At 29.5% G+C, this 26670-nt stretch overlaps 2 protein-coding genes across 3 annotated transcripts in view; one reads left to right on the forward strand and one right to left on the reverse strand.

Annotated features, from left to right (window-relative positions):
* Positions 1 to 21270, reverse strand: part of LOC136988183 (acidic mammalian chitinase-like) — a 42211-nt gene extending 20941 nt beyond the window's left edge. Inside the window, exons 1-5 of one of the 2 annotated variants that reach the window (XR_010882729.1) lie at positions 20862 to 21270; positions 20612 to 20735; positions 18049 to 18340; positions 17436 to 17562; positions 526 to 635 (exon numbers count right to left, since the gene is read on the reverse strand). Coding sequence is in view for 1 of the 2 variants with exons in the window: in XM_067286013.1 (XP_067142114.1) it covers positions 526 to 635; positions 17436 to 17562; positions 18049 to 18340; positions 20612 to 20735 (653 nt within the window). In the remaining variant the exon portion in view is untranslated. The remainder of the gene's footprint in view (positions 1 to 525; positions 636 to 17435; positions 17563 to 18048; positions 18341 to 20611; positions 20736 to 20861) is intronic. The other variant, XM_067286013.1, reaches the window with a different exon arrangement.
* Positions 21271 to 22953: 1683 nt separating this feature from the next.
* Positions 22954 to 26670, forward strand: part of LOC136988182 (protein FAM117B-like) — a 77221-nt gene continuing 73504 nt past the window's right edge. Inside the window, exon 1 of the mRNA XM_067286012.1 lies at positions 22954 to 23386. Within this exon, the coding sequence (XP_067142113.1) occupies positions 23152 to 23386 (235 nt within the window). The 5' untranslated portion in view covers positions 22954 to 23151. The remainder of the gene's footprint in view (positions 23387 to 26670) is intronic.

Consider the following 26670-nt stretch of genomic DNA (forward strand, 5'->3'; position numbering starts at 1 on the left):
GATAATGGCTATTTTTGTTTTTATAAACAGACTTTAGGCTACTACTTTTATTATATTTGTAATTTTTATGTTATTATTATTAAGAAATAGCTAATGCAGTCGAACTTCCAATAACGGCCACCTCTAAACAGTGGACACTTTTATCTTCCCGTCAGTGGTCGTTGTTCAGAGGTTTGACTGTATTTAAAATTTACAAGCATGAAATTGCATCCGGAAACAAATTATGTCGCAATGTTACCCTGTAGCTGTTACCAAAATTTTTGGGTGTCAGTCTGTTTTCGCACCCCACTATGTCTGTAGGTTTGCATAACTTATTAAATACGTATTCATCTCAAACAGAACAAAAATACAATAACCAGAAAATGTTTTAAACGAGAAATATTCTCCATTTTGCCTAAAGCGACGTAGAATATTTCTCGAATCGAATCAAATAGAATAAAATAATTTAACATTTTATTACTTCAATAAATAATTTTTAAAATATATTATTATTATTATTAAAATTATGATAATATTTATACATACTCTGCTAAAGCAGGAATGTCGTATGATGTTGAAATAATGGGTTCTCTAGCAGCAACAGCAACGGTTAATAAAAATGGCTTTTTCATTTTTTCGAATACTTGCCGCAGGTCCTAGATATATAGAGTTATACTATTATAATATACAATTTTAAATAGCCAAATTGCAATAGATAGAGTATATTAGAATATTATATAGTTAACCCTCTGAACAACAGCCATTGACGAGAACATAAGAATGGCCATTGTTTGGAGGTTAGTTTGTATGCGCTTTTGTTCAGAAAAAAGAAATTTTCCGAAAAAAGGCCACTGAGATGGCCATTATTAGAAGTTCGACTATATAATGATTTTTACTTTCCCCGGCTGTCGTATATAACATAGGGAAAGTATGGCAATCGGTCAAAAATGACACACTAAGATTTTTATATTTTTGAACTCAGCACACCTTCAAATGTCGAGAAATGCAAAACAATTCGGGGGTTTTTCTGTGTGTATGGATATGTGTGTGTGTGTGGAGGGCACAATTCTGTTCACTCTGTTTTGAAGTTTAGTAACTCCTATACTTATCGAAAATTTCTGAAATTTTGCAAAGAGGTTTGTTTATTAGGGGGATTGATGCTATTAAATTTTGTTGATTAAAGGTCGAGGGGTGGAGAGATAAAAGGAGGTCGTGTGTATCTCTAGTAGGGTCGGACTTAATGACGAGTTTACTTGTTATTAGCATTTACAATTTTTTTATAAAACCCATCCCTGCAGTCAAAATTAAGCTTTTTGCCATTTTATAATAGTTAAAAATATAACATTTTAAAAAATAAAATATGATAATAGATGTTGCCATCAAATGCTGCCGGAAAAGTTAAGTTGCAAACAAATCCAGCTCGTTGCTGGATTTGTTGTTTTTTTCGTATTGTTCAAGATATCAAGACGACTGTGATCGTATAAGACGACGAACTCCTAAAATTAAAACATTTGTCAGTTGAATTTATAATAAGTGGTTCAAAATTTGCTATAAATTCCACTTAAATTAATTTATTTTTATACTGTACAGTACGTTCGTAATGATAAATTTTATCATCATATTTTTAAATGTATTTAATAATTCAAAACGATGTCAAGATCGTGTAGTATTTTACAATTCAAATTCAAATGTGTTAAAAATAATAATAAAATTTAGAATTGGTATCCGTAAATCCGTCTAATTATATATATTAAAAAGTCAATGCTAGGACGGATTTATATATAAGCCAAGTACGCTGTCACTTAGGGCCTCACGTTCCGAGAGGCATTGTTCTATTCACAAAAACCGTCTATATATATTGCACATAATTATTTGGCGAAGGAGGAGAGACCTCATCTCGTCAGAATAGGGCCACAAAGTTCAAAATCCACAAGTCTGGCTCTGATCAATACTATGTAACAATTTATCGTTTCATTGCCATTAACCTAGAGATTGCTTGGATAATTCATGACATTTTATTTACTATTACGTAATACTGTTATAAATAGTTTGTCCCGGATACGTCGGGCCCCATCCTCACTACCCGGCTCTCCCACTGTGGGCCTTGCCGAATGACTTTATTAAAAATGGCCCTCTTAGTGCCTACTGAGCGGAAACAGTAAAAACAAAAAAATTGTAAATAGGTTTCTTTATGATTTTTAAATTTTATATAGTAAAAAGTCTAACTTTATTTTAAGTAATATTAAAATAAAAGTCAGTCTACTTTATATTTCCGAGAATTACAGGGTTGAACAATTAGGTCATGACGAGTTCCTGTCTGTTTTGGTCTTGTACTGTTTTGCACGATGAATGCGAATAAGAATCATCGTAAACAATAACAAACAAAAGATACTTATTCACGAATTTTGCGCTTCATCTCCCATAATTAACTTTCTGACGTTAAGACTTTAATCAAATTCATTGCTTTCTGAAAGCCAGGAAGAAGAAAAAAAAAAAAAAAAAAAAATAGGGCACCATAAAAGAAAGGCCTCGACGTGATGGGTGGATTTAAGATTATCAAAAGTGAATAATTTACTAGCATGTTTTACTTTGACCTAGACTGTTTTCGTGCGTTCAACAGACCAGTGTACCCTCATTATTAACTCGATAATCAAGCGTGAAATTTTATTTGTTTCTATTTCTAGGGAGAAGAAAGTTTAATTATGATTGATATCCTAATTCAAGGCAATCTTTGGTTTTTATTCTTTGAGTCTGTTTTAAACGGTATAATTAGTCAGCCATAAAGATGATAATATAATAAAATTCATTTTTTAAATCAATTATCTCAATTGTAAGCAATAAACTGAATAAACATTCATTTAGATCTATTAATGAACAGAATTTTCCTTGTAATTTGATTACATTGAATGCAATATTATATTTGTCTAATGATAAATTATGTAATTATGTATTTTTATATGCAATGTATACAATATATAGGCCTATATTATTTTAATATATGGCCTATATTAACATAATCCAACGAAAATTTAAATTTAAATACTTGGATAAATTCAACCAAATTTGGTATAGCCTACATAGACTACTGTCCAGAGTATGCGGTTTCGATTTTCGGAAAAATTTTTATTCAAAATTTAGCCGCTAGGGCGAAATTTGGTACTGATGTCTCCCTATGCGCATGTTAAGCATGTTTTCTAACGAATTTCGGGTATAAAAGGAATCAAAACGTTCTTCACAATTAGACAGGTGAACGCGATGATGCACTTTGTTTCTTAACGCCTGAAATTCGTTGGAAAACGTACGTAATGTGCGCATTAAGACAAGATCAGTGCCAAATTTTGCCCTAGCGGCTGAATTTTCAACATATTTTCCCGAAAATGAAACCGCATACTCGGGACAGTAAGTATACCAAATTTGGTTGAGATTTACCCAATAGTTTTTTTCTTACATAACTGAACACCTACTCTTTACTTACGAACACTCTGTATATCTACAATAAATGTTTTTAACTCATGCATGATAAGAAAATAGAAAACTTAAAATAGGATTCACCTGAAAGATAGCCAGCAGAAACTGAAATGCATCCAAAATATTTGATGAATTTCATTATAAACAATAACTGAAAGTTGCAAACAAGATAAAAATATTTTAAAACTTTTTATCAGTAAATAAATTGTAATTCAGATAAAATAATTTTAAACATGTAATTGGTAATTATTTGATTCTTAATCTTGGTTATTTAATTTACTTCTCAATAACAATAAAATTCAGTTAGATGCCAATAATTTTATAGTTCTTTAAAAAAATAAAATAAAAAATACTTTCTTGAACAATCGAACAAATATTTATTATATTTGAAATTATAACAACATATTTTTTTATATTTTCTATAAATGAATGAAGAAATTTTTGGGCAAAAACAAATCATAATATATAATGGTCTTAATATAACTTATACATACAATCAAACCTCTGAACAACGACCGCCCACGGAGACAAAAATAACCGTTGTTTGGAAGTGAATTGTATGCATTTTTATTTAAAAAATGTTTAAAAAATAGCCGCTGTTATGACTGTATATAATATTTCTACATATTCAAAACTATTTTATCATAAAATATAGAAATGTTTGTTTATTTTTCTTTTATTACGTATTTTACTATGTATACTGTATTTATACAAATTACAATATTAATAAAAATCTAGCAGGTGCACTCGGTGTTGCTCAGGGTTTTTGAGGGAGTGGAGGATTGGTGAGTTTGTGTTGGAAGAGGATGATTAAAAAAATCCTAACCTCACCAATCCCCACTCCCTCAAAAGCCCGAGCAACGAAAGGTGCATGCAGCTAGTTGCCTTCTTTGCATTTTCTAAATTGCAAATTCATATGGCATAAAGCTCATTCCCATTAACTTGTTTATAACAGTCACCAATGTTTAACGATGACAATATTGTATGAACGCTTAATGTTAAATCTGTGAAAAAATAAAAGTGATTTTTTTTTATTTAAATTTAGTAATGTTTAAAAAATTGCAAAAGATCAAAAATTAGCGAGTGGTTAAAAAACACTAAATCGCTAGATGGCACGCGAGCATTTCACAAGTTTGTTCCTTATAGATTTAACATCGTACCTTTGCCATTCTGCTGTTTGCATCTTTCTCAAATCTATCTTCAGCAGCAGCAGCAGCAGCATCATCATCTACACTGTAGGTGATGCAAACTTCTTATGGACTTAGGGGGGCCGCGCCCCCCTGGGGGTCCATGAAAGTTTGCCGGGGAGCCGCCAAATTATGCAAAATTTCCTTCAGAATATAATAATAATAATAATAATAATAATTGATGTATAACCGAATGTCGTATTGAAAAGTGAAATAAGAAAGATAAAGTTTTCCTATTTAGTTTTATTTATTTATTTTTTATTTCTTCCTACATACAACTTTGTTAGTACAGAAGAAATAAATGCAAATATGCTACTTACACCGCAGTATTTACTTCTTTTATTCCAAAGCAATTCTAAGAAACTATCAATGCTTGGAATTTTAAAAATAATTATGAAAAATAGTAGGCTTAGTCAGGGCCGGATTTACATAAGGGCATTTGGGGCCTGTGCCCAGGGCCCCTGCAAAACTAAAAAAAAATTATGTTTAAACATAATTTTTTTTCTATTACCGCGACAGCCTAGTGTGGCCTAATCATGAGGGCAACAGGCAGAGAAAACCAAACCCGGGAAAAAACCTATGAAAAATCGGAAAATTTCGGGAAAAAATTTCACATAGGTATTTTTCAGTTAAATTAAAATAATTAGTTTTACGCTAATAAAATATATGTATGTTTACAATAACCTTATTTTTAAATGAAATTTACAACTTCCTAGTTCAAATCTAATTGAAAGTACAGTATTTTGTGTAAACTTTCTAAATCATCAAATTTGCCTACTCTTAAAAGGGGGACCCCCACCGAATTTGTGCCCAGGGCCCCTGGATTGGTAAATCCGGCCCTGGGCTTAGTAGTAGGCTTTGAAAATTTAAATATTTTTGTAAAAGATATGCAAAATCTTTACGACAAGTTGTGGGAGTTTTAGTTAAGTTCGACATTGGATCGATTTATCGACATGTTTCTTATTTTATTTTCTGTTAAAAATTAATGAGTTTTCATGTTTAATTGTGAAGTTTGAATGTTATTTAAACAGATAATGAAGTAATAAAGTTATGATTTACATTTATTATGTAAAAAATAAAGCAATAATAAAAGAAGACAATTTATTATAGATAAGTTAACAAATATAAATTATTATTTAAAAAATGGGAGTAACAAAAAAATTGAAATATTTGGTGGGTTGCGAGTATAAAAAGGTTAAGAACCACTGATCCACAGGATAAGAGCTTTCATGTAACGCCAGAATCGTATTATTAGTCCCAACTGTTTACTGAAACTAAGTCGGACAAACTGAAATCCTCTTCCAATTAATATATAGATAATTTAATAAATGTTGATGCTTATTTTTTAAAGACTAAAGTGTATTTTGTACTTTTAAGATAGACGGTTGCATATAATCTAATAGTCATTCTGTTACGTCATACACCAAAGTAAGAATATTGTAAATAAATAAATGCATAAATTATTTGTAAAAATACGATGCAATATTATGATTTGGACTGAAATATATAAATAAATTATCCTAATTATCATACATTTCGTGATATTTATGTGATTGCAAAAAGGAATTAAATTAATACAGTCGAATAATGGCCACCTCCCAACAATGGTCAGTTCTAAACAGTGACCATTTTTTCAGAAACTTTTTATTTAAACAAAAATGCAGACAAAATAACCTCCAGAAATCAGCCAGTTTTTAATATTCCCATCAGCGGCCGTTTTTCAAAGATTTGACTAATAATGACGCATAATTGAAATTTTAATAATATAATTATAAAATTCTGAGTGTTTTTATTTACAAAAATATGTTTTATAGATATAGATTTTTTTCCTGGATCCGCCCTGTAGGCACTAACTCGTAAGAGGCCTCAAGACAGACCGCCCATAAAATACTCCTAGGATTTCTTGCCCAGATTTGATTCCGATTCCTCAGAGCGGTAGGCTGACTTGAATTAAAATAAACCGAAAAATATTCCAGAATTAAGACATTTTTCTGATAATTAAAAAGTTTCCAAGAATAAAAAATATTTCCTATAAATTTTATTTTTAGCTTCTATAATAAAGATCATTCCAATATACATATATATATGTACTGTACCTGTACGGTACATAGTATTTTTATTTTCGAGGATCTATGCTCAGTATTGTGATTTATTACGATTTTTTAGATTAGCCTATGGTAGTGTCGACTATTCAAGTTGTTTATTAAGGAGGTACTAGCCGGTTGTCTAACTTTTTATGACCTGAGATTCGTTTGATCAATCGGTTTTTACAACACGAGTTTATTTATTCAATCAGAAATTCAATATGAAGGATAATAGTGACTGTTCGATAAAAATGAATTAAAAATGAAAATATATATATATATATATATATATATATATATATATATACTCTGCTGCGTGATTTTATCATATGTCGAATCAACTAAATTTTTTCAGGCATCATCTGCCTGAAAAAAATTAAGAGATACTTTTTATATCGGAGATAATAGTTGTCAAGAAGCAGATTAAACATATAAGGCATTTACAATGGATATACAGTACGATATAAGCTGTCCAATGAAGTCCTTCCTATGCAGAAATGCGGTATCTGTTTGGTAAGCATTAAATCAAACAAGTCTTTAGCTACATAAGAGCTTTCAAAAAATTTAGAAAAACTAAAGAAGGCCAAAAGTTTTTGATAAGGTTACATACTTAGAAATTCTTTAACACAAGGCATATGATATTCCTAACAAGTAAATGTCGCGAAAAGCTGTATCACAAATAATCTAATCATATCCGGATTTCCAAGGTAGTTAAGACATCAGCCTAAGATCTCAGGTCCCTAGAGTGGGGACCTGAGATCGAATCCGGGCGATTGTAAAACCCCAGGAATTTTTCGGGGTTGGACTGTCGGATATGTCTGGCCCTGTCCTTCACCATCCGACAGCTCCGTGGGCCTGGCCGAACCCACAAGGGTAAAAGGCTCTCTTAGTGCCCAAAGGGAAGAGAGAGTTAAAAAATAAAAATAAAAAAATGTAAATTCCTTAACCAATTGATCGTTCCTATCTTCATTTCTATACCAATTAGACAAGCTTAAATAAATTATAATTAAAATAAATTGGTTTAAGAATGAAATTAAAATCCCGTTATCACTAAAAATATAATCTATCAGCTTGAGAAAGCATTCTAAACGAATGTGATGATTTCAAATAGGAGAAACTCATTTTCATAAACAGTAGTGTTCAAGACGTAAAACAGGGTAAGAAGTCTAATATTGCATAATAATTACGTTTTAATAAAAACTTATTAATTTAATTTTCATTTTAAGTCTTGTTACATACTCAAATAAATGAATAAATTTGCTATTTGGATGTAAAAACCTGTGTTTTTACGTATAAAAGTTTATATAAATAAAACCTGCATAATGCGGAAACTTTCCAGAGGTGGTAAGTTAAAGTATTTTCCAGCAAAACGATTATACTACCATAACAAATATTATCTGAAAGCTGGAACCTGGAGACTCGGATGGAATAGAAGAAACTGCACTATTGAACCCAAATACCAGGAAATGTAGATGCAAAAGCCGGAAATCGCGTGTTCTGTATTTCCATCGAAGCAGTGTCATCTGTCAGGAAATAAATTATTTTTCATTGGAAGGAGTTTCAAAACATGCTAAAGAACTGAGTCCTCTATGTACTTTTGCATCGTTATTTTGAACTTTTATTTTTCTGATTGTCTATTTTTTCCACAGAAATTGTTAATATAAACGAAATCGTAGACTCGCAAACTAAAGGCGATAACGATGATGACGAAGAACACCAACTAATAGAAGAGACTGGCCTTTAAATCAAACAAGTCTTTAGCTATATACAGTCTTTCAAAAAATTTAGAAAAACTAAAGAAAGCTAAAAGGTTTTGATAACGCTAAGTACTTAGAAATTCTTTGACACAAGACAGCACAAAATTTGATAAATATTTCAACATTAGTCTAGATCAAGGATTTCCAATCTATTTCTGAGAAGGGTCATGTGAGCAATAACGTTACGTTTGCGAAGAGCGTAACTTAAATTGAATAAAGCGTAAAATTAAGATTTCATTTGTAAACAAATAAGTTAAATCGCCCCCGGATATAACCATCATCGTAAAGCGTGACAAACTATTCCGAGAACGATTTCGAATCCTATCAGAAAAACGAAGGCTACATGACAAGGAGACGTACGGACCAAGGTCTTTATTAATATTAGTCTTTGTCGAAATTAACTGGGGGTACATCGAGTACTTTTAAGATTAGAGAATTTTCAAGAATCGAATGAGTTCTCAAGAACAAGCAACGAATTTAATTCGTGAAAACAATGAGAATGAGGTAGCACATGCTGACAATCTGCCTCGTACCAAGTACCGAGTATTCGAGAACAAGTCGATTAACATTGTTGATAATTACAGATTTTAAGTTATCGGTTTTGCAATGTTTGATTAATAGTTATGTATATCGGATTTCGCGATGTTTGATATACTTATATAGGCCTACCTCGCCGGGTAAAACGTTAGCTGGCTGATTGTGGAGTTATACTTAGGCCATGGGCGTAGGAGTCGTTTCCAGCTGGCTCCGTGATTAACAGCGTAAGGTTATATCTAAATTTAAATACTTCTGGAAGTGAAGGCTTGCTCGGAGTCCGGGTGGTGCAACTGGCAAGCGCACCGCACGGCAAGCGGAGGATGCGGATTCAAACCCGCCCCGGTTCTAAACCCATTTTTCCAGATGGTTCTAAATTATTAAGAAAATTATAAATATTAATTTAGTTAAGAGATGGCGCCTAACGTCTACCTTTTGCAACAAATTACTTAGTATTAATGATTAAATATGGAGTTACAGCTTGATTATTTAAGGCAACCGTTTGGTTATGATTAATCAGAGAATTAAAATTCATTGAGAAGCCAAATCACGGGATAACTTGATCTCTGTATTACTGAAATTAAATTAGGATTTCCGACAATAGAGTGAGACATCAGTTTTTGCTACTCAAATTGGCTTGTTCACTGTCGTGAGCCCATAAGGATAGTATCCAAGAATGCCAACAAGAACTTTTGCAATCAAATAGTTCTCAACTCTTGCATTAGAATACTCCCATCTTCAGTTGGAATCACTTTGGATTAATTTAAATTAAGCGTAGTAATAAATTTGTTTACGTAACAGTGATTTACATTTAAAAAATGAACACAATTACGTGCTTTTTAAAAGCTTTTTTCCGCCCTGTAAGCATTAAGAACGCCTTTTTTTTAGCAAGCCCATTATGGGTCCAGTCAGGCCCACAATGGGGCGGCCGGGTGGTTAGGAATAGGGCCCAACGTATCCAGACAGACCACCACTTGAAAAATTCCTGGAGCTTTTTCAACCCGTCCGGATTCGATCTCTGATCCCCAGAGCGGCAGGCTGCAACCTTGACCGCTCGGCCATCCAGCCGTCTTGAAGATAATAGTAATGGCATTGACTGAAACGAACTCTTTGAAGAAATTAAATCTCTAACAGTTCACTTCCGGAAAACATCAATTTACTGTTAGAAACTCCACAGTTTTTAAAAGCAAGCAACTTGCAGAATATAGTTACAAATACATGGGATTGCATCGCGAATTCTGCTGACAATCCCTGTAATGGTAACAATAGCTGAAATTTTAGCCAATTAAAAGTTATGGAAACATATTTGCGATTGACAACATGGAGTAAGTGATTAAATTCTTTAACCTTGTCATCTGTTGAAAATGCCGTTGTTCAGAAAATATAAATCAAGATCTAAGATCCAGGTTTAAATTGAAGAAAAAACAAAATACAGTAGGCCTATATCTAAATTATAACTGTCGAAATTAAAATTATAGTTTGAAATTAATAAATGTTTGTAATCACTTTTATGTGTTTATTTATATACAATATATCTATGTTAATAAAAATTTAAATAGAAATATTGAAGTTATGAAATTACTAAATTTGAAAAAATACTTACAGGTCTGCAATTTTCAAATTGTAGACCTGTAGATTCATACTGTCGTCCATCTGTAGCCTGTCCGTTGTTCTTCCTTAATCTCGAGAACTGAGTTAGATAAAATCGAAACCAGATATGGAAAGTTTGCGGGTCAGAGACACGATTACGTATATACGAACTTCCAGTCTCGACAGAAAGCCACGTGATTTTTTAAATTAAAATTTGATTACAAAAATTGCAGCCCAGAATTGCGATGATGTCACAATCGGTCGTACTTATATAAATCAGAAAGTACGTAGGTATAAAAAACCATAAGGGCATCATACACTGAGTCTGCCCGAGGCGTGAAATTACTAATACGGCCTTGCTTTTAGAGGAAGTGCGGGTAGCCCCGGACACTTGAACTATTGAGCAATCAAGCACATATCAAATATAAAGGAGTATATCTAAACGTGTCCCACAACGCAAATGCAAATTAGTAGTGACTTGAGCGCCGAGCAAGTTACATGTTACAGTGAGTTTTGTTCCCGTCAACAATTTTTCATCCGCACTTATCAAACTTCAAAGGAGAATATCACATACAAACTGTAAGTATTTCGGCTCGATTTATTGATTGTGTTACTGACCATTAAACGTATCGATTATAATAGTATTTATTTGATTCCATTTATAATTTAATTACTATTAATTAATGAAAGCTTAGATTATAAACAGTCGGATACCCTCGGACACTTTTCTAAGTTTTAAATTTAACAAACAAAATAGTTTTTGTGCAATTACCTTTATCCTAGGCAATGCTTAAAATGTATTTCTTTATTTACAGAACCAGCACAAAAATGCCAAAATTTAAGGGCAGAACCAGTAAAAGGAGCAAGTGGGACGAAAATAAAATGAAAGCAGCAACTAAATATCTCACAGAAGGCAAGTTATCGATAAGACGAGCAGCTGAGAGAGATGATTTGCCAAAAAGCTCGCTTCGAGATCGTGTAAAAGCAATGAACAGTGGCAAAGAGATAATTATTGAACCAAAGTTAGATCGTTTTCAGTGCACATTTTCCGAAGATTATTCAATGCAACTTTATAAGCATGTGAAAGAACTAGACAACCGTCTAATACCACTAACTAGACTGGAGTTCTTAAAATTGGCGTTCGATTTTGCAGAAACTCTAAAAACCCCCCATCGATTTAATAAAGAGAAGAGAATGGTAAGAAAAGATTTTTTACAGGTGTAAGAAAAAATATCCAGATGTTCTAAGAACTTTGGAGTCAATCAGCATTGCGCGAGTTGTTGAGTTTAATAAGGCAGAAGTTGACCATTTTTATGACCAGCTTAATCAATTGTTATAAAAATACGAATTTCCTAGCTCTCGAATTTACAATGCTGATGAAACGGCAGTATCAAATGTGCACAAAAATGAGTCATTTCCACAAAAGGAAAGAAACAAGGCAAATTACCTCCCGGATAAAAGGGACGAAATATCACATTAATGTTTGCCATAAATGTTACTGGTCATTTTATATCCTCTCTTTTCCTTTTTTCCTGGAAAAAATAGTCAAAGTTAGTCGTTTGAGGATTGGAGCTCCACCAGAGAGTATCACAGTTCCACGGAAGAGTGGATGGATGAATGGTAACATATTTTTGCAGTGGTTGCACCATTTCAAACAGCATGTTTATCCTACAGATCCTGTCCTCTTAATCTTAGATGGACATATTAGTCCCAAAAAATTGGCAGTAATAGAGTATGCACGTAAGAATCACATTCATATGCCGAGTACGCCGCCACACACTATGCACAAGCTGCAACGATGTTCTCGATGGAACATTTTTCAAGCCTTTAAATCTGCATTTGCTTCGGTAAATGTAGTATGGACAAACGAAATCCTGGGTTTAGGATTACTGATTATGACGTTGCTGCATTTGTAGATTTCTCCTTCGCTAACACAGCTAGACTCGAAATTGCCCAAAATAGATTTAAGTGCACGGGAATTTATCCTTTTAATCGTGACATTTTTGGAGGTTTAGATTTTTTTACCAGCTTCGATGACCGATATTGAGCACGAATCAGCCTTGACGGAAAATAATGTCAGTCAGCCATCTACACATCCATGTCACATCCTATTTCTGAACCAGCACCTTCAACTAACACAACTGATTTGTTGAAACAGTTGTCACCTCTTCCTGATGCGTCTAAAAAGTGCATTGTGAGCACTCACAAAAAACACACAAAAGTAAGATTTTGACATCATCTCCATATAAAAATAACATAGAAAAAAGGGAAACTTCAAAAGATAAAAAACCAAAAACAAAACTAAATGCTCAGTCTTTTTCGCGAAGATCGTGACCAAGAAACATAATGCATCATCTGCGGGAAAACTTTTGAAGAGAATGCCATAAATGTAAAGATTAGACTCACAAAGCTTATGTTGACATTGATCCATCAAATAATAACTATTATTATTGTGACGTTTGAAAGGCTAAAAAACGCTTACGCCATTGTTAAAATTAATAAATATGTCCGGGGCTACCCACCGTCTTTTCCATTGCCAAAAATAAAAACTAAAGGTTTTGTATAAATATTATTTAAATGATAAAGAAATGTTTGTTTTTTATTAATATGATTAAAGAAGTTCTAAAACTTATTTTGAGTTTGAAAATAAACGTTTCTGTTTGTTATTTTATATCATTTGTGTTTTTTTTTAAATGTCAGGGTTCCCTACGGTGATTCAAAAGTAAAGGATAAAACTTGTGGGATGATCAATTATTCAATGTCCAATAGAAAATGTTAATATACTTCTCTGCGATTCTAAAGATAACGGAGTTACAGAAAAAAAAAAAAAACTTTATTTCAAATCATTTACAGTTTTAAGTCCAGCTAGCACTGACAACGACAAAACAAATAAATTGGCTACTGCCACGTTATTTGCAAGTGTTAGTTTCGTTTGCAACTACATTTGCTTCGGTAAATGTAGTATGGACAAACGAAATCCTGGGTTTAGGATTACTGATTATGACGTTGCTGCATTTGTAGATTTCTCCTTCGCTAACACAGCTAGACTCGAAATTGCTGTAGAAATACGTCAAAGACCCGAACAACTTCATAATTTACTTGCTTCTATTAATATTATCCGTAGATGTGAAGCTTGTATAGCTAGTGAAGACAGTCATTTTGAGCATCTCTAGTAAATTTAGTTTTTCTTTAAGTGTTACCTAAATGTATCCTGTTTGTAAACTAATAAATAGTGATAATAAATAGTTTATACTAATTAATGTTGAAATAGTAAATTGATTTGAAATAAAGATTTTTCTTTGTAAATTGGTTATCTTTGAGAATCGGACAGGAATGTATTAATATTTTATACTGTAAATTGAATAATTGATCACCTCATAAAATTTTATCAACTACTTTTGAGTCGTCCTGTGTTGATAAAAATCATACATAATTTTAATAGCGTTTATGCAATAACTAAAGCCATTTTTAAAAGAAGGAAAAAATTCTTGTGATAAATCTTGATAATTCAAATAATAATGATGAGTAGAAAAAAATTTTGTAAGGAATTGATTGAAGATATAATGCATTCGAATCCAGAAAGGAAAATTAACTTTTACTTCATCAACTTACCTGTAGAAAACATATGACATTTTAAACTTTTACATAGATTTTAAGGTTTAGTTTCCTTTAAAATATTTTACACTCTTACAATAGCAATAATGACTAATTGTCAGATGTGTTAGTTCTATCCAGAACGGTAGACTAACGGTAGAACGGAATAGAATCCGGATGAGCCGAAAAATTCCAGGAATTTTTCGAAGTGGACCGTTCCGAATACGTCGGGTCCACTACGACGCTCCATTATGGGTCTGGCCGAACCCATAATGGGCTTGCTAAACAGATCCTTTTATTGTCCACAGGAAAGAGTTTAAATATATATAAAGGGCGGAAAGCGTTAAAAAAGGTATTAGATCCCGCAAATAATCCCAATCAGTTTTAGAAACGTTTACTTTAAATCCTTTTATAACACAATTAAATTTTGATTCACTAATTATATTTTTGAGTTGTTTTTAATTCATATTATTTTTTTGTCGTTATGTTGTCTGAAAATGCAAAGATATAGAATATTGTTTTTTAGTTTCTTGCAGGTAGGAAAATCTTACAAATTTCTTCAATGAGATCTGTAAATTTTATGTTCTAGAAACTCGTGGTTGCTCTCAATAAGTTCATTTATATGAAAATAAAAAACAATTTAGATCATAAATGGCGATTTTAGACATTTTCCTTTTCTGAAAAAAAAAAAATCAAATATAAATATTTACAGTGGAAATATTGTGTTTTAAGTGTCTTTCAAATAATTTATTAAAAACTTTTATAGCAGACCTTATCAATTTTTAATTGTTAAGATTGGAATTATTTTTATTCTTTCTTGATTAAGGCTTTCGCCTTGTGGGCACTTCTTAATAAAGCTATAGTGGATTCTGCCAGGGTCGCAATGGGAGAGCCCGATGGTGAGAGACGGAGCTCGACATCTCCAGGACGGATAACGCCCGAAAAATTCCTGGGGTTTTTCGACTGGTCCAGATTCGTTCCCTGGTCCCCAGTGCGGAAGACGGACGCCATAACCCAGTGTTTTCAAATCTTTTTCTAATAGTGGCACTGTAATTTCATAAGTTTTCCTTGCAGCACCCTCATTTTTTTTTTTTGTCAATTAGACTTATTGGCCTTACTTACTTTCAGTAATACACACAAGAAAAGTTAAGACGCTGCTCAGTACTATACAGTATTTTGCGGTACTCCTGGAGTGTTGTGGCACCCCGGTTGAATAACTAATTAGGCCATCCGGACATGGATGGATGAGATAAGGCGACGCAACACGTGAGCCATCTTACTCGCGGGAATACTTACTATGGAAAATTAGCTTTATTTAGATGTTTTTGTTAGACACGTGAAGAAAATTCGGCAAACTCCATATAGCCAGCCGTTGGTCAGGCGCGAATCCGCGACCAGTGTTCATGACTTTATCCACTGGGACACTGGAGTATTATGAATAATGTTTTATTTATAACTGTTCTACAATAATTAAAATAGTTATAAATGTTTCTTTCATTCGACTGAAATAATTAAATCCTAAATATCAAAACTGTTATCGTAAAAACAATCTATGTTTTTGATTTGACCTCAGGCGATTTAGAATAGTATCTCGAAAAAAATTTTAGTTCAATTCCCTTTTCATTTAAATATTATAACAAATCTATCGATTACAAGCCATTGCCTTAACATAAATTATAAACACGTTAATGTAGGCCAATATGCGAGGAAGTCTTAAAGCCCATACATGCCTACGGGATAAATTATATATTTATATATCAGTGAGAAGTTGTTTGGTTTACAGCAATAAACGATAAAAAATTTTTTTGCTTTAGGTCATTTCTGGAAATTTCAAGGTCATCGTTGTTTGTAATGAAATTGTCATTTTCTTTCTTTTATTATTTTTATAAACGCTCTATAAGATAAAAAAAAAAAAAAATGAATTGAACGACCTGTAGTAACACTGATTATCCTATTTCAAGATAATAATACAAGTACATAGACCAATCTTTATTATTCGATTCGTGTTTCATAAAAACTGTTTTGCGTTTTAAAGTGAGTTGTTTGTTGTTTATGCAAGTAATGAATGATAAGAAGCAAGATCGTCGAAGTTTATTTGATGATTTTATGGTTTATATTATACAAATGGCATCGAAACGTTAAATAGTCTAGTTGGTAATATTTTTTTTAAATATTTCGGAATTTCTGAGATAACTAAGGATACTACTAAATATATACTAAATTTAAATATAAATATTACTTTTGTGATAAAATTGACTTTAAATTTTTTTTTCTATTTTTAGAGGTAGGTTAAGTTTTTTTTGCTAATTTTTAATTACTTTCTTTAAGTTCTCGTTAACTTTTAGACTGATACACTTTAAATATTCATTAGTGATATGATGTAGGGCTTATTCATAAATATTTTTAAGAATGCATTTTTAAAATAAAGAAACATTTGTTTAAAAATAGTAAAAGGGGCTCGCTAAAGGATCCGTTCTACCCTCATGCCCAGGGCCGGATTATCGAGTAGGCAAAGTAGACAAATGTCTAGGGCCCGTAATTCGGAGGGGCCCGGCTTCAGTGCAGAAGATTTCTCTGTTTCAAAACGAGTTAAAAATTATTTAAGAAATTCGATAGGACACAAAGGCTGTATTTAAGAATTCCTAAGCTCCGCCCGACTAAAAAAAAAAAAAAAGTCAACAGCAACCCGTACGTCAGAAGTAATGTACGCACCATCTAGAAATATTCCTGATATATGGTTATGATTTAGTTTCTAAATCTAAACTTATACGTCGCGACATCGCATATTCGGTATAGCGTTCAAGTTGCTCGAGTGCGAAGATATTACAATTGAATAGTATTTTATAAAAGAGTTAAAAAGGGTGACACTACGGTGTGACTTGGGATGACACCACGATATCCGCACCGGGTGTCATCCATGCTAGCTACGCTAATGTCACATTATATAAGATTTGTTTAGAAGCAACTTATTTAAATGGGGCCCCAATTTAAATTTTGTCTAGGGCCCGCTAGAGGCTTAATCCGGCCCTGCTCATGCCACATACAAGCTCTCGATGGCCCTGTCTATATCCAAAATAGATTTACATTATAACTGCACTTATTTAATACTAAAATTTCATCATCATTTTCTAGAAATATTTCTTAACAATTTGACTTCATTTATTAAAACTAACTTTTTACTTTTCATTGAAATAAACTAATTTTTTAAATTAATTTTAATATGTGAAAGTAATCATTTTTACCTTTAGTAGAGTGATAAAATTGATTTTATCGGTGATTGGTCCACCTTCCCATGCTGGAAATTCCCAGTCAAAATCCAAACCGTCGAATGGATATTTTTCAATAAAATATATGACAGAATGAATAAACCTAAAGATTATATATAATTATTACTTTCGATTAAAATGAAAATGATAATTTAAATGAATATTCAAATTTAATGATAATATTAATGTTGCAATCAATGATAACATAATATTTATACAGAATGTAGGCTTAATATATATTGCTTATAGTAAAATATTTGACGAGTTTTGTCCTTGAAAATAATAAGCAGGTTATTACAATAATACATTTTTATTTATGTAATAAAAAATCGTAAAAAGTTTAGACAAAATAGAGTTGATCTCTTACTACTATAAAATTATTCAGTTTACTTTTTATTTAGGAAAGTAAATTAATTAAATCAAACTTAATATGAGATATTAAAATTTTATTTTGTAAATCTAGTTAACTTCACCATAACAGAAATTTTCAAACACAAAACAGTAAATAAGAAATAAATTACACTATTTACTATTATAATATTATACTACATTATATTACGTATTATTATATTTGTACAATAAATTATACCTTTCTCTACCAGTTTGATAATTAATCATCTTGGAAAATCTTCCTCCACTAGTAGCACCGATAGATAAAAGTACTTTTAAATCCTGGTTACGATTTTTTAGATCCAAACAACGTTTGTAGCCATCGATATGATCTGCAGATCTAGGTACTATAAGGTCATAACGAGTGTCAGCAAATCCTGCAATCAAATGGGTACACAAGTTTGGATCGATGTCTTCAGGTTGAAGGCGATAGCTATAATTTCCTTCTAGTTTGTAATAACACACGAGTTTTTGAGAGGTGGCTTTTTCCGCTAGAAAAAGCGTACAACGATTAAAACATAATTACTAATAACTAAGTAATAAATATTATACAAAATAACATATATATTGTAAAATGTTTGGTATTAAAATACCGCACTTAAAATCATTTCAGAAATGGCAGTGACAAAGATGCCGTATGGGTACACTGTGCTTAATGGGGATTGAGCAAGTACCGATTTTTTTGTTTTTTTCATCACTGATAATTTTTAAATACTTTTGCTTTCTCTGATTTTATTTTTTATTTTTTATGTTTTTGCTTTTCCCGAATTTGGGAGGGCAATTGCCCCTTCTTCCCTCGACTCGTTAGCCCATAATTAGAAATATAGTAAAAAACTGAGGCCTATATTGCTATAATGACTGGAATGTATTGATAATTTTCTAAAAATAACCCTTGCCCTTGCACTACTGATTTTAAGAAATGTCTTCATAACAAGCATCAAATTTTCCAGTTTAACTAAAACATTATCCTACTACACATTCTTTGTTTTTAATTTATTCTTATTACTTACTTATTGAAATTCTACACTAAACAAACAATCAAAGTTCATTTTAGCCGATTGAATATGCTTAGTTGCTCCGAAACTCTGAAATCCTAATTTAACTTTCATATTATTGAAAGTTAAATTAAAATTTCAGATTTTTCGAGCAGTCAAAACTCTGGAACCGTTTACCAATTAAATGCGATGGGAATTTTTTTCTTTTAAATTTCCCGCTGTTAAGAGTTTCATTGTTCGTTAACGATAAGAAAGAGGAAGTTCTAAATATTATTCATTTGGATCAGTATAATAACAACTATTATAATATAAAGAAAAACACTTCATAAAAAATCAACCAGGGCTTATAATGCAACTCTTTATTTATGTTATCAGTTTGCGTTTTTGTTGATTTTTATCGTTTCATTTGAGAGTTAAAATTAGGTTCGGTTTTAAATCGACTAATATTTTCTTGGGTACATGACCTATAATAATCACGCTTCTTCAATTATAATTTGTATTTTTGTTTTAAAAATTTATGTCATGGTCATTTATTGGCTTATTCACCCTATTTTTAGTTAGATAATATAAATTTAATTAAATTAATTGTATTTCATCTTCACCTACTATCGAATCATATCCAAACCACCCGAAATGATTAAGAATATGAAATTTCTCTAGATAAAAAATGAAAGCTTATCAACTTATAAAAAATTAAAGTTAACTAATAAGTTAATAAATATAAAATGACAATTGCAAAATGATAATTATTGCAATTATGTTTAATTTTATTTAGTTTTTTTTTTATCCTTTATGGATTTTATAAAATAATGACAAATTTTTAGTGAAAAATATTGTTTAAAATAAATAGAGATTATTATCATATATTAAAATTAATTATTTGAAATTTATGTTGATGTAAGCTTATATTATCCCATAAATAGGGCGTTTATTATTTCCTCTTACAAGAATGAATTTACTATGTTATGAGGAAAATAATAATTTAGGATCATTTTTAACAGGTAACAAATGCATGTTAAAAGTAAACTGATTGTTCTTTCACTAATATATTTCAGTACATGCCTAAGTAATTATATTATATAGGCCTATATACTTCTATGTGAGTAATTTTACTTAAAAAAAAAAAACAAAAAAAAAGCTATATTTTACCGTATTCATTTTATTTTAAACATAAATAGCTCTTTCAATAGGAATTATATGTATAAGATGGTAATTCTTATTTAAACCGATTTTATTCATTAATAAAAAAGTATTTTCTTTATGTTATCAATTATAATTGTGTATTATGTCACCGAATTTTATTTAATCACTGACTTTATTTGGAAAATCATACATAATTAATCTTCTACAAAATAAAGCTTAATAATTCTCAAGAATTTTGAATGCAGATCTAAATGATAAATGATTAATTTGCAATTTTTCGTACAAATACACGACTATTCTTTAGTTAATATTACTGTAGAATTTTATTAATTTGCCAGATTTAAATAATTAGTTTCTAATAATTATAATACTGTACAATTCAAGCTCTTAGATTTATTTTAAATCTAGGAAGAGTTTTTAGATCTTCTTCCTAGTTAAGGGGTGTTCTGAATAAAACTGAAATGACTTTTTACATCTCTGCTATGAAATGACAGGTGTGACTGGTTAGTTTTTGTATTATATACGGAATGTTTTCAGTTCATCGATTTTTTAAAGAGACTTTAATAGACATTTAAGTATACAATAATAGAATCTCAAAAAATAAATCTAATACTTTATACATACATTCTCTTTTCATCATTTCTTCTTTTTCTAACGATTGGTATTCTTTCTTTTGCCTTTCGTGTCTATAAAAGCCTCCTACTAATAGTAGAAGTGCCATTGTCGCAGTAGCATAATTTGGCATCATCTTTAAAAAATTTAATAAATAAGAGAATTTTTAAAGAAGTTAATATTATTGCTAACTTAAAAGAGTATAAAAAGTCTCGTTAAATTAATAATCAGTTAAATTTTGTGATTAAATGTAATTACTTACGTTTAGTGCCTTCTCTGAACCAAATAGATTAAGTAACAATAATCATCTGCTCCAATGTTCACTTATATTTGAAGGAAGTTTGATATTGAATAATATCGAATCCACCAATAATAATTCGAGATTCCTGTGACGTTTTATCTGGTTCCATCGATGACCCAGTCTTGGGTGGAGATCCTGTACATCAACTATGTCGTTACCTATGAAATAACTAGTCTGTGATGCCCAAGGCAATCCAAGAAGCACTTGTAATTCACAGGAGCAATAACGCAAAGTTATCAAAGTCCGGTTGGAAAAGATGGATCGTCGGATTTCTTGAAGAAAAATGAGGAAGATCCTCTCACAAATATAATTATGTGTTTTATCTTTTTCTAAATTTATATTAATTTCACTTAAATATTATTTTAAGATAATGTGTGTAATACGAATACATAAGCTAATCTGTATCAAGTAGGCCTAGATATGTAGGATTGTAAAATAATTCAAACTATGAAATTTATTTAAAAATTATAATTCAATTTTGAAAAATTTCACAAATTTCGTACTACTTAACTCAATAACTCTTAATTTATTTTAAATTTTATTTCCATTTAATAGACCTAAATTAATTTTGTATGTTTTGTGTATAGTGCATCTACTTTGTACTCTTAAAAACTATAATAATATAAGGAATGAAAAATAAAATGTAAAAAACTATATGTTAAATATAATGATAGATTATAAATTTATATTGAGAAAATTTGAAGAAATTAATTATAAAATAATAAAATAGAATGAGTTTCATACCAGAAATATATTTAATTTGTTTAAAATATACGCAGGGCCGTCCGAGATGGGAAAGCTGGGAAGAAAACTTAGGTGCCTCATAGTAGTTTCTACCCCTATAAATTAGCTATTTTTACTAACAAAAAATAAAACATTTAAGACGAATATTTAAGAAACATTCTCCGCATTTCAATTGTTACAAAAAAAAAAAAAAAAAAAAGGCCCACCAAGCAACAAAAAGGGCCGTCTCTATACCCAGACTCCGTACCAAGCTTTCGATAGCCCCGAATATATCAATATATAATTTAACAATTTATGTATAACGCTATGCGTTTTAACTATTATTACGCATATTTTTAATATAAATTATGATGTTTAATTACCTTATTAGTTTTTAAATTTAGTATTTCTTATTTTGTTATTAAAGTTTGAGGATAAGAATTTATATATATAGGCCTACTTATTTATTTTTAAAACGAATTTAAATTAGTATGATATATATATATATATATATATATATACATAAGAGAGATAGATGAATTTTACAGATAGGATTACTTTTTGAACCAATTAAATAAATAAACTATAAATAATCTAAAGTGAGATGAAAGAACAGAACAATAGTTTTAACTCATCGCTGACACCGATGAGACAAATAGATATTATAAATACCTAAGTTTCAATAGAAAGCTTTAAGGACAAATTGAAAGGAGTATTAATAATAAAATTACATTGTTAAAAGAAAATTTTATACGTTTATTTCTTAATTGAGAAATTAAAGCCGTGTTCGTTTGTCCAGAAACTATACACTTTAACGTCAATTTGACGTCATCTCTTCAATTTTACAATGAACAAGTTTAAAAAATACGTCAAATTGAAGTAAAAGTGTGCACTATCACAAGCCTTAAACGTTAAGGTTCTTAAAATAAGCTTATTTATTAAATTTTTTAAAAAAAAATCGAATTTACTTATATATAATAATAATAATTAATAATACAGAAATCGACGAAATAAATGCCTAATTTGACATTTTTTTAATAGAGAAAATAAACATAAACATCTTTAGAGCAAAAACTTTTCCAATTCACTTCCCTTGATCTGTGAATGACATTTGGGAAATAGCAGACGACGCTGATGACGTCATACTCTCCGCCATCTGTTGGTAAAAAAAGGAAAGTATTGATTTAATTATTAGAAAGTTATTTTATTCGAGTAATTTTTCTCGATAGATATACGTTAACGTTTTAAATTATTCGTTAATGTTTAAAAAATATCATGAGATTTAATAGCCGTTGTTATATATTACATTACGTCAATTCTAGAGTTGACGAGAGTGTCCTTTGTTTTGAGAACGAGAGTATCACTTGACGGACAGATGTCGGTCGAGTGGTTGTTTCTGTTAGTTGCGACAAGTCTTTTTCTTAATTAATATTAAAGTGAACAATTTTAAACTCTTCTGGTTTGTTAAGATCACGTAAGATATTATAGTATTGTTTCAAGAAGTGCATAGTGTGCGCAAAAAGCGTAAATGATGTCGAACCAACCCTCCCAACGTGTCCGTCGTACGTTAAGTCCATCAACAACAAAGCAAGGACCGATGAAAGCAACATTGCCAATAACATTGATGCAACAAAGTCATAGTCCTAATAAAAACACTTCTACTAAATCACCAGTATTACATTATCAAGTAGAAGGTTCGAGACTTAGAAACAGACTTTCTCCAGATTCAAGTTGTGGGTGTACTACTGTTAGTTACCATAAAGGTAATGTAGAATCAGTATCCAGACATCAATTCAATTCTGTCTTTTAAAAACATTAGTGAATATTCAAATGAATGATCAAACTAACCTCACTTCAGTATTATAAGTCGATACATTCTTCATTAAATTATTTCCTTGAATTTATCAATAGAAAACTTTCCTTGTGTTTTTTTTTTTTGCAATAAAAATTTCAGTTTTAAAATGATCTACATTAATATAATATGGAATTTTTTTAAAAATGCTTTCATATTTATTCAATGTTTTTAAATTTTATGAGATCAGAAAATCATTTAGAATATTCCATTAGTTGCTATAATTGCTTTTCTAAGAGTTGATTTTGATAAGTGAATATTTGTAAATATTTACTGAAATTCTCATGAAATAATTACAGTATCTAATAATCAAATAAGAATTAATGATTCTGAACTTAACAGTTTTTATTAAAATTTTATATATTTTTCTAAAACACGAATCTGAAGAATGAAAATTTCAATGTGTTTATTTATTATAGAAAAATCTCGAGATTTATCAAGTGATTAATTTGCTGAATTTTTTTTAAATCGTTGACTTCCATTTTTATTTCTTTTCATACAAAAACAATTTTTGCCTGGTTTACAAAGTTGGAGATTACATAGGCCTTTTACATTTGCTATTAATCTTTGACACTGTTTATATAAAGAAAATGATTATTTATTTTTGTTTTCCTATTTACAAACATTTTGTAATGTATACAGATGATGTAAATATAAGGTATATTATACTTGTATACTATGATCATTTCTAAATATTAACTAGAACTGATTTTAATAAAAGACCAAATAATAATTAATTTTTATAATGAAATTTCATAGAGAATTAATTTTCATGGAATTCAGTTTTGACAGAATATAATTTTTTTGCTTTGAGAAAAATGCAAAACATTTTTCACAAAGCAAGTTCATTTCTCAAGTTAGTTAATGAAATAAAAAGATTGTTTTTGTTACAAAATTATCATTATTATTATCAGCATGGAATAATAAAATAAGTGTTGTTAAAATAGTAATTCAAGATATATTTCAAAAAATTTTAAAATAATTGTTTTAGAAATGTTGAAATAAATCATTTTGTACTTTTTTTTAATATTTTGTTGATGCTTTAATTAATGAAATCGCAGTTAAATGAAGAATATCAACATTTAATAACTGTATTTATATGACTTATGAAATATATATCTAATATATATTCATTTTTATAGATTGATATAGTCTGATTTATTTAGTAAATTGAAATGATATTTTAAAGAAATTACATTACAGATCTTGTTGTAGAATAATAAAACTTATTAGGTGGTGATAATATATTAAAATTATATCAAGTCTGAATTATCACAATTTGATTAGAATTGTTTTGTTAATATTTATATATTTGAATCTTTTTCTTGAAATTTGTCAATTTCTGAATTCCTAATTTGATTATAATTAGTTTTATAAAAAAAAAGTGCTAAATAATTTAAATATTTTATTATTGGAACAGAATATACTTATGCATAGTATAACTTGTTAATTTGTCTTAATTTAGTTGGAAATTTAATATTAAAAATAATAGACTTATTATTGATTGCTTAATGATTGGTGTTCACTCTGCATATTCTAATGCTTTATATCATAGCAATAAATAATTTTCTAAGATAATTATGCATTTCATTTGCTACAGTAATAATCATTGGACATATTGCTAAGCGTACATTTCTTAAATTCAAGTCATAAATAGAATTAAAAATTTGATGTAGACCACTAAAGTGAGAAAATCTGTTTTAATTTAACATGTGAACTTCTAATTGAAAGTTAATATTTACTATTACTGTATTTAATCGAAAAGTATTTGCTTGCATTTTTTAAAATAATTATTAGATGATAGTGATTATATCATTTGTCTCAAAAATTACTTATATATATAATATGTTTATTTTTTTTAATTGTATTCTGTTTTATTAAATTAATATTATCATTAAATGTTAAATTAATAAAAATTTCTTTTTTAAATGATTATTATGTAATGAATTTTTGTATTTTAGAAGATTTATGAATTGATAAAATATTTTATTTTAAATTTTTGTGTTTTTTATAATTTGCATAAGATTTATGCTTGTTGATTAAATTATTTTTCTTAATAACTTTCTACTTATTTAATTTTATAAAATTATTGAATGTAATTAAACATGTTATCTTCCTATATGTAAGTATCTTTTATATTTTTTAAATAAACTGAGAAATCATATTCAGTATTATATAATATCTGTGTTGAATTTTTTGTACTAATAAGTAGCTGTTTTTGTTGTTATTTTTTATACAAATTTCTATTATAAATAAATGTGGCAGAGTTACTTTATTGATGGATTCTTACCAAGTTATATTTTACGTATTTTGTTATGATTGTTGAGTAGCTTTGTTTGCTTTTCTTTTTTTTTAAATGAGGATTCTTGTGTTTGGTATTAGTGTGATGAGAACATTGTTCAAATATGTAAAATCACCATATAGTTTTAAGTAAGGAGCAAGGAGATTAATTAATTAGAACTTAGGCACAATGTATTGTAAATGTGTGAAGGTACCAAAAGATTATAAAAGAAATGGAATAAATAAAATACATCAGAGTAATTTCTTTACTTTTAGCAGAGCTAGAGATAAGATCTAATGAATAAGAATTTTCAAAAATTTTTATGATTGACACACTGAAACAGACAGAATTGAACTTTAATTCATGATTCAATTTATTTATTTGCTTTTGTAATATGTTTTATGTTTGATAAAATATTTATTTGAATTTAATAAGTTTTTTGCACTGTATTGTTAGTGTTTAATGGCATTAAATAATTCAACTTTTTATTTTTTAAATATTAAAAAAAAGTTAAAAAAACAATGCAACTGATAACTAAATGGATAGAGAAATTTTGACAGTTATGATTTTAATTCCAATTATATGTTTTTCAGGATATGGAATAATATATTATGATTTTAAATTTAAAATATTAACAGATTTTGAAGATTTAGTAAAATCTTAAGAACAGTTGATATTTTTGCAGAAGAATAAATACTATTCTTAATTATCAAACTAAAACATTTACACATACACACATTAGAAACTTTTTATTTTTAAATAATTATATAAAATATTTGATTTAATTCAAAAGTATTTAATTATATCATTTTAAAGATTTAATATAATCATAGTTTTTGTTGTATTATTTATGAGCATTGAATTTATTTCATAAATTTAAATTCACATAATTTGAATTCAAAGCATAACTTACA

This window comes from Centruroides vittatus, unplaced genomic scaffold (genome assembly GCF_030686945.1).
Source record: "Centruroides vittatus isolate TY-2023 unplaced genomic scaffold, ASM3068694v2 scaffold_324, whole genome shotgun sequence".
In the NCBI taxonomy this organism is placed as follows: Eukaryota; Metazoa; Arthropoda; class Arachnida; order Scorpiones; family Buthidae; genus Centruroides; species Centruroides vittatus.